This window comes from Protopterus annectens, chromosome 8.part0 (genome assembly GCF_019279795.1).
Source record: "Protopterus annectens isolate FY-2018-M chromosome 8.part0, PAN1.0, whole genome shotgun sequence".
NCBI lineage: Eukaryota > Metazoa > Chordata > Ceratodontiformes > Protopteridae > Protopterus > Protopterus annectens.
In genome coordinates, this window is record NC_056741.1 from 1,207,562,034 (window position 1) to 1,207,572,033 (window position 10,000).

At 39.9% G+C, this 10,000-nt stretch overlaps 1 protein-coding gene across 2 annotated transcripts in view; it reads left to right on the forward strand.

The window, feature by feature from the left end:
• LOC122809311 (guanylate-binding protein 1-like) overlaps positions 1-10,000 on the forward strand; it is a 428,120-nt gene that overhangs the window by 269,984 nt on the left and 148,136 nt on the right. For both annotated transcript variants that reach the window (XM_044080708.1, XM_044080707.1), the window contains exons 8-9: positions 5,685-5,897; positions 5,977-6,079. In XM_044080708.1, coding sequence (XP_043936643.1) covers positions 5,685-5,897; positions 5,977-6,079 — 316 coding nt within the window. The remainder of the gene's footprint in view (positions 1-5,684; positions 5,898-5,976; positions 6,080-10,000) is intronic.

Genomic DNA, 10,000 nt, shown 5'->3' on the forward strand with positions numbered 1-10,000 from the left:
TAATAGATATATATTAACGGAAGCTACTCCTTATTTGGTAGAGATTAACAAAAGTCAGCTTTGTTTCTTACTGATGACACCAGCAATATAGTTCATTCACTCCAATATTTAGTATTAATATTTCACTCAATGATTTTAAATACCTAGGAGTCAAATGTAATCCAGATATTCATACTTTTATTCATGTGAATTTTAGTTTAACACTGAACAGAATTAAAGCTCTACCTAGAAAACTGGAGAAAACTCAGATTTCATCTGCTTGCTTATTGTCTGTTGTTTAGGGGAGCATGTCTTGTACAAAAGCTCAGTTAGTATTGCATATCTCATTTACTCTTTTCAAATCAGCAAATAAGGACATTTTGAATTATACCTTAATTCACTAAACACCTATAGCGCCTTTTTTGTTTACTTCCAGTTAACATCCACGCTCTTTGTGGCGTCCAGACCTTTTTTGGATCTGACTTCTTTAACGAAGTGACTTACCTGTTAATAATAGGCAATATTAGAAAGGGCAAGGATTTCTTAAGATTACACTAAGATCATTAATCTAGGATGTCGTAAGTGGAGAACTTAATCACTGCTTGCCACTTAATTGTTTATATTTTTATACTGATGATCATACTTTCTTAACTGAGAGACGTACATGCTGTTGAGGGCTATGGTGTGTAATACCATGGTGGCAGACAGGAAAATTCATTATCAGTGTTCATTTACATCACGCTGTACTTGAGATATTGCTAGTTCTTTGTTAGTAATTGTGTAAATCAGCAATACTTCCATATGTACTTAATATTTAAAAAAGAACAAGTGACTTGCAAACTGTTGCATGGCATCAGTTGAACCTTCAATATTAGGTTCATAGGTTTATACTAGGCTATCTGCCCTAAGGCATTTATAAGCCTAGCCCAAAGTTTTGTGGCTTACTCCACCCCTTATGTTAAAAAATACTGTGCCCATTAGTTTGTTGTGCCTCTGTCCAGCAGTGACACAGAGATGATTCCTGGGGTAAACCTATGATCTCCCATCCACCGGTCAAGATTTCTCTTTAACAGAGCCAGCGTGGTGCTCTGCCTCACATGGACCGGGATTTTATTCCACAGCATAGGGAGTCTCTGGGTGACAAATCTATCCCTCCAGCATGTCCTATTTATATCCGTGCTAAGGTTTAAGTCGCTTGCTCTAGTGGATCTGGTAGATTTGGATTTTTTGAGGTGGAGCATGTCCATTAATTCCGGGTTGGACATGGCCTTGTATGTCAGGCACAGGTCACCTCTGAGCAGACGGTATGCGACTGAATAGAGCTGGAGTTTCTTCAGTCTGGCAGCATATGACAGATTTTGGAGTCCCTTTATCCTTTTGGTGAGGAACTTTTGGGGTCTCTCCAATTGCTGCAGGTGTCGGGTGAGATACATCCCGAATGGGGCATTGTACTCTATCATTGGTCTGATAAGTGAAGAGTACAGGGGAACAATGACCTCACTTGATCTGGATGTGAATCCCTTCATGATCAGGCGGGCAATGTAGAAGGTCTTTCTAACCACTTTAGCAACGTGAGTGTCAAAAGAAAGACCACTGTCAACCTGGGTCCCCAGGTCCCTGATAACCTCTTCTGTGCTTAGTGGATTGCCACCTATATGGTAGCTTGGGGTTACCTTGTTTTTCCCGAAGGGTATGACTATACATTTTTTGGCATTTAACTTCAGGCCATGGCTCTGGCACCAGCTATCAGTTTCCGTGAGACCCCTCTGAAGGATATCTGTGTCCGATGTGCTTTCCACTATGGCGCCCAGTTTGCAGTCATCTGCAAACTTTGTCAGCCATAGTCCTCCTATGTTTGCCTGTACTTCTGAGAAGTAGATGCCGAACAACAGGGGGCCAAGGACTGAGCCCTGTGGGGCACCACTTGTGACCGGCCTGGAGTCTGACATGGCGCCAGCAACTCTAACCCTGTGGGTTCTGTCCTTTAGCCAGTTTGCAACCCATCTTGTGACATATGGGTTTACATTTAAGCTGGTAAGTTTCTCTATAATAACCCGAGTGGGGTATTGTGTCAAAAGCTTTTGCAAGGTCAAGGTAGGCTATATGGACTGCCTTGGTGACTGTTTCGAAGAAGTCGACCAAGTTCAAAAGGCATGATCTGCCCTTGACAAAGCCAAACTGGGTCGGGTCCAATGTCTGCAAGTCCCCTATGTCTTTGTTTATGAGTTCCATTATGATCCTCTCCATAGCTTTGCAGACCAGGCTTGTTAAGCTTATGGGGTGGTAATTACCAGGGTCCGTAGAGGCACCGCCTTTGTGGAGTGGGACCACAGTTGCCGTATGCCACTCCTTGGGCACGTATCCTGTTGTAAGGCTAAGATTAAACAGCTGCCTTATGTGCGGGTTTAGTTCCTCATTATTGAAGAAAACTGTGTTGATATTTGTGCTTTTAAGTTGCACATCTTGAAAGATATTCAGTGTTATTTATATTGCTAATTCTACAATTAAGCATATGTTTTCATATTGCTGTAACTATCTAAATAAACATGCACATGCATTCAGAAGAATTTCTTGCTGACATGCAAAAGCTTATGTCTGATGAACCATGTTCTAACTATATATGTCTGTGTTGTACATTTTCCAGGTATATGACAATTTGTTTGTGAATGTTTAGCAAAAAATTGTTCTGCGTTTGTGTGAATTAATGTGTTATAATATTATGGAAAGATGATGAATGCACTATTATTACTGCAAGGAACACTTCTTATGGATAACATTCCTAGTTATATAGTTTTAAAAGCTGTTATTGTTCACAAAATAGTCACATTTGTTTATCTTGTGCTTTTGAAGTTTGTTTTTCAGAAAATGCTCTGGAATGCTGCTAGAGGTGTAACATTCCACACCACACGGGTGTTAATAAGTTAAAATAAATAAAATAATGATGATTCCCCAGGTTAGTTTGAATAATCTCACAGATCCAAAACAAAAGGCTGCTTAAAACTGTTTAACTTGCTTTTCTGTTCACTTTGTACAGCTGTTGTGGACATTTTAATGCAAATTCATGTAATACCCCTCTCTGGATCACAGTGATCAGATCTTATGTACTATCATAGGCATTTCAGCTAAATTGAATGCCTTTTTCAATAAAACATCATATATTTTGCCAAAGTTTCCATCATACATTAAAATGTTAATACTCAATGCTCTTATCCTGTGAGGATGATATGTAGGAATATAGTCCTGACTATGATCCAGGTGACCTGAATTCATCTAGTAGCAGTGGAGCTTGACAGCATGGGGGAAGGTGGGCATGCCCTCCCTGGAGGAACTGGCAGTGCTTCTTTGCCCAGCATGTGCCGTGACTCCAGTGACCAGATCCTGATGAGCAGCAGTGGCTTGTCATACTGTGGGAGGCCAGATTGAGAGGGTATGGGTATGGCTGCCCAAGTTAGTGATGGTAGCCTTTTATGGCAGAGTTGGTGAGGCACACAGTGTAGACTGAGGGGGCATAGGCAGCCTTCAAGTAGATGATAGTCCTCACATCAGCACTGGTGGAGGAGTTCAGGTGTCAGGTTCATAAATGTAAAAAAAAAAAAAAGATGCTCTTACTAGCAAGATGCCAGAAGTAGCACTCATACCTGCTTATATGATGGCCCTTAAATGCTTGATGGTTGACAAGCATGTGGGCAAATGCAAATAAAAAAAAATAGTGTAACTTTTTAAATAAATAATCTGTTTAAAACATTCTTGCTATTACATTGATGACGTTAGCATTCCATTAAACAGTGAGCCTTTGAAGCTATTACAGGTTACTGTGATAGATGATTTGTGCTTGCACCGTATTGTATGAAACACCGTGTCATTTTTAAATGCAGAGATAAGTGTTAGTTGGTGAAAGAAAAAAAAAGTTTAACTTGACAACTAGCTATGATAACAATATCAGTCTCTAAACTTTATGTACTTTTCAGGTACGATAATATCTACAAATGCTGGTGGTACACAGGGATAAAGGCCTAACTACAGCCCACTGTCCCGGTTTTGATTTTGAAACTGGCAGTGGAGAATGAGTATGCTGATCTGTAGGGAGGAAGAACAGAAATGATTGCTCATTGAGACCGAAAATAAGTGCTGTCCCACAACTGAAGGTGGCAGCAATAGTGGTCTCTAAATGTACTCTGATTTTTAGATATGATAAGTGTATCTTAACCAGCTGGAACTGCATTGTGGGATAAAGCCCTGACTAAAGCCCAAGTGATCTGAGTTCAATTAGTGATTAAGATTGTCAGTGACACCAGCAGAACTGGATGGGCATGTCCATCCTGTGTGGAGGCCAGAGTGAAGTTAGCCATGTACTGCATAGGTCCCCTTAGAGGAGGTGCTGAGGTATCAATATTAGGCTAGGAGGTGTTAGGCTTACATGGCAAAGGTATTGTGAGACTGTGTGGTAATGCAAATCACCTGTCCCCCTGCCCAGGGAGTGGAGTTAGGCCAAAACCGTTCACCTTCATTGCTGGAGTGCCAGTGAGGGCACAAGCCACCACTGAAGCTGCCTGCAACTACAGCCTACCTTGACCAGCTCTCAGCCTCATAGGGGAATATCCAGAATGGAGACCAAATGGCTGTATCTGATCTAGATTGAGACTTGAAGGTCTTGAGGCACAGCAGCAGAAAGGATATGTAAAAAGGGATATCAGTGTATTCATTTTGGTAATATTGTGGCTGTGTTACCTGAAAAAGAAACTTTTTCATTTAGTCGTTTGCAGCTCACTTTTACATTCCACTTATTGTTCTGGTGCTGACATCTCAATTTTGGCTGTTGCAGTAAAAATAAATTAATATTTATATAGACTGGATAATAGTTTTTGAACAACACATACACAAATCTACCTTATTCAAATCTCATGATTCTACAAAATATCAGTTTATTCTGACAATGTCTTTTATTTTGTTTATGAACAAAAATTCCCACTAAATTGTGATTTACTCAGCCATGGTTTTCAGTCTTTTGTGACAGTTGACAGTTATTTCTATTTATTTATTTTTTTCGTTTTGTCCATATTCTGTGCTTTCACAATTGGATGTTGTCTCTTACACCAAGGATTTAGTTGCTATCATTCTTTGTATGTTGATTTACATTATAATATGTGCTATGATTTGTTTAAGTATGGCAATGAAATGTTTTAGATTTGCATTGATATATACTTGTTGTATATAGCCTCTGACTGGTTTACTTACTATGTGCTGTCACTTGACTAGCAGTAAACATACCATTATTAAAAAAAGACAAAAAAACAAGCTGTGCTATTAAATGTATATAATGAACAAATGAATTAATTGTGAAGCACATATGATACAACTAGGAATATATTAATCAAACTACCGTCTCACTCATATGCATAATTGCATTTTCTTTCTTGTTCTTTTCTATTGTCCGGTGTTTGGTAATAAACTTTGGTCTGCTTCATGACACAGATGGTTTAGTAACAGTTGACAATTATATGCTGTTAGCAGTGCTACAGAGATGTACTGTTTGCTATTTTTTTAAGAAGCACTACCTTTCTTACTCCTAGTGGTTGTGCTGTTTAGATTAGGTTGCTTGGTAGAAACTTGATACATTATAGAAAGCTTGGTTTGCTGTACTGATTTTTTGAAATGGTGGGAAGTTTTAATAACTGTATACTGATGTCTTCATTTTATTTTTTCAGCGTGTTATACACCTGAGCTATGAGCAGTTCCATCAGCGAAATGAGCAGGAATCTGCCAACTTGTGCACTCAAGTAATTATTGATGTTTCCCGGTCACTGGAAGAGCAAATTACTGCTGGTTATTATTCCAGACCGGGAGGATACCAATGCTTCATAGAGGATCAAAAGAGAGTGGTAGCTGATTACAAGGCCTTCCCTGGAAAAGGAATAAAGGTACTACACATTATGTGTTTAATTTCAGAGCAGAAATGTCATGACTTTTTCCACCTAATTCAGATTTTTGATTTTTCAGGCTGATGAAATTCTCAACAATTTTCTGAACGGTAAAGAAGCAGTTGCACAAGCAATTCTACAAACTGATAAAACTCTCTTAGAAAAAAATAAGGAGATTGAAGGTAACAGAATAAATCTAGTTGATGCATTCTCTGAAAAGAATGGCCTCTTGTAGTCACTTAGAAAATAAATAACGATGCTACTTACATAACAGTAAGCTAAGTATGACGCCACTACTGAATGAGATGATGATCATAACAAATAGATAAGCAAGTAAGTTATATATGATAATTACAGAGAAGACAGTTCCTGCAACAGCAAAACACAAAAGCTGTGCAGTAACAGTATACTGTACACAGATGGCTGTATCAGCAAAATGTACAGGTGTTTTAAAGGAGAGTGTGTTAGTGATAATGAACCAAGTACTGGTAAAGAAAGGTACTCTTCCATCCCAACAGGGGACTCAGATCACGATGAAAGCAGAAAAAGTGAAAGACCCTAGCAAATCAAAACTTACATAAATGTTGACTTAAAACTGTTTGTTGGTATTGTAGTTAGCAGAATCCAGAAGATTATCCAATGCATGTGTCGCCCGGTGTTAACAGGATGCATTAAAGGCAGCTTGAAGCAAGAAATAACATATTCCTTAAATGTCATTATCATTCAAAAAGAAATACCTATGACTATGGATAGCTATAGGAATGGGTGCAGAAAATGTGTCTGGGTAGGTTTAGACCTAGTAAGAAAACTCTTGGTAAGAGATACAGAATAAGTCAAAAAACTCTGAAAAAGTAATTCAGCAACTCTTTTTAGGTTACTAGTTGATGATTTCAACAGCAGAGTCTGAGGAAAGTTCTCAGTGAAAGCACACAGTAGGGAAGAAATTACATCTCTTAGCTATACCAAAACATCAAGCTGAAAATGAAGATGGCTGTTATGTGATGTGAGTCAAGTACATAAACTGATCCAGTCTTTTTCGTAATAAAGTTCATATGTACTACATACAATATGACTGAATTAGTTGAAGAAAAGAAGCAGCAAAAACGGATCGATACAAAGGTGAACCAAGTCTGTAAACCAAAGTGAAAACCCCAACAAAGCAAAACTACAGACTTTGGAAACGTTGAATATGCTGACAGTTTATTAACACAAAGCTTTCAGTTAAAAAATCCATCTTCATTGTGTGCATACACTGATGAAGGATTTTTATCCAAAAGCTGTGTGTTACTTTTAATAAACTGTCAGCATATTCAGCATTTCCAAAGTTTGTAGTTGTGCTTTGCTGTGAAATAATTGAAGCCCAAGAGAAACTGGTAGACATTTCTTGAAGGAAACCCTAATTTTAGCCAACAAAAAATACTGCAGCTACATAGATCATTACCTGTGACCCATATTGCTCAAATTAGATTAACAACTGAAGTGAGGGAGGAACCAGAGTAGGGGAAGGAAATGAGTATCTTATTTCAGCTCATCTGCCCAGGTGGACAAGACAAGGTGCTCTGCTTACAACTGGATATAAGTAGAAGCCATCAGGTGGAACAGTATCACAAAGTTGCCTTTTGTTCCTTTGGTAGCTAGGAGCATAGAGTAGGTATATTACTATCACCACTCATCTGAAAATCAACCCTAGGCTGTATATATCTTGCCCACCTCATGACTCCTCTCTTGATTACAGACATTGATCTCATAAAGATGTTGCATGCTACTCCTTCACTGAAATGGATGCGTACCTGTCATTAAAGATGTGGTTGATTTTGCTGGTCTGTAAGAGGAAATATATGTTTGTTTTTTATCCAGGGAAAGGCAGAAGCTTAGCAGTCAGAGGTCATGAGGTAAAAAATAAAATGTCAGAGAGCTAGAAAGCAAAAGACAACTGCAGGCAAGGAAGTGCAGACTGACCAGTAGTCAGGAAGTTTGAAAGGTTATTGAAAAGTAGGATAGTAAAAACATTTGAGGCTGAAATGCCTAAAGATTCGTTAATCAGTTAATTTAAAAGAGATGGCATTCAAGACTGGATAAGAGTGAGAGGTGAGTAAAAAGCTCAGTGTGCTGGACAGGAGTTAAATTCAGGGGGGTTTTGGTTGACAGATGTTGTGGAGTCTGCAGAAGATAGGGGAACTTCAGGGAAAACATGGGACCTAATGATTGAAGTGGACTGGTTAGTCAGATAAGAAAGTATAAAATGCTACTGGAGAGGAAGCAACAGAACCAGAAGACAGGGGAGAGAATGGGATTGGAGAAAGTAGGAAGGAGACAGGCAGGACATAGGAGGACAGGGAGACTCATGACAATATGAAAGGCAATGAGAGTTGTGAATGTCATTCTACCCAAAAAATTTCACACAAGCAGTACACTAATCCCCCCATTATCTGTAATGTTCCACTGACTGATGACTGTCATGGTTGTAGTTGTTTGTGCTGCTGTGTGTGTATCTGTCACCTTTAATAGCTTTTAGAGATGTGTCACAATGCTGTTGTGTGTGCGTGCATGTGTGTGTGTGTGTGTGTGTGTGGTGCTGTCTTCCTCAATTACGCTACACAGTTTTTTGCAAACAGCGCACAACTCATCTCTTTGTCCCATTTGTAACAGTATCAATTCTTATGACAAGTGTAATGGTGCTTGGGTATGCTGTGTCGTTTGCGATTACTTGATAGGTAGAGAAGTGATACCGAGGTGAGACCTGGTACTTGTGTCTGTACATATCATCAGTATCACCATGTGGTGATGCTGACAATCAGATATCACTATCACTGTTTTTATGTTACTCATATACGTTTACCTACAGAGGCATGCAAAAGTATGTGTGGCTGAAGGATTCACGTATTACTAAAATAGACCATTGTTACAACTTCTTAAATATTTATGTCAAAGATCGTTTTGCATTCTTATTAAAAATAAGAAAACAGGATTGAAGCCAGTATTGTTTGTTTAAACTACAGTTTATTAGGTTAAAATAAGAGATGAGTGCTTTCGCCCTTATCAGAGCAACAATACCACACATAGTAAAAACAAGCACAGAGACACACATGATACACACACATTTGTCCAGAGGACTTACAAACCTGACATCCACCTGAGCCAATCAAGCACACAAGCAAACAGACAAGAGTGACACAAACTTACAGACTCAGATAAATGTGTGTGTTAGCACTAAGAAGATATATGAGTCATGAAACATATATCACACATGATGAGCTATGTGTGGACAGGAGAGATTACTTTCATCATATACAGCCTGGAAAGAGAGAGAGAGAGAGAGAGAGAGAGAGAGAGAGAGAGACACCCCCGAGAGAGAGAGAGAGAGAGAGAGAGAGAGAGAGAGAGAGAGAGAGAGAGAGAGAGAGAGAGAGAGAGAGAGAGAGAGAGAGAGAGAGAGAGAGAGAGAGAGAGAGAGAGAGAGAGAGAGAGAGAGAGAGACACCCCCGAGAGAGAGAGAGAGAGAGAGAGAGAGAGAGACACCCCCGAGAGAGAGAGAGAGAGAGAGAGAGAGAGAGAGAGAGAGAGAGAGAGAGAGACACCCCCGAGAGAGAGAGAGAGAGAGAGAGAGAGAGAGAGAGAGAGAGAGAGAGAGAGAGAGAGAGAGAGAGAGAGAGAGAGAGAGAGAGAGAGAGAGAGAGAGAGAGAGAGAGAGAGAGAGAGAGAGAGACACCCCCGAGAGAGAGAGAGAGAGAGAGAGAGAGAGAGAGAGAGAGAGAGAGAGAGGAGAGAGAGAGAGAGAGAGAGAGAGAGAGAGAGAGAGAGAGAGAGAGAGAGAGAGAGAGAGAGAGAGAGAGACACCCCCGAGAGAGAGAGAGAGAGAGAGAGAGAGAGAGAGAGAGAGAGAGAGAGAGAGAGAGACACCCCCGAGAGAGAGAGAGAGAGAGAGAGAGAGAGAGAGACACACCGAGAGAGAGAGAGAGAGAGAGAGACACACCGAGAGAGAGAGAGAGAGAGAGAGAGAGAGAGAGAGAGAGAGAGAGAGAGAGAGAGAGAGAGAGAGAGAGAGAGACCCCGAGAGAGAGAGAGAGAGAGAGAGAGAGAGAGAGAGAGAGAGAGAGAGAGAG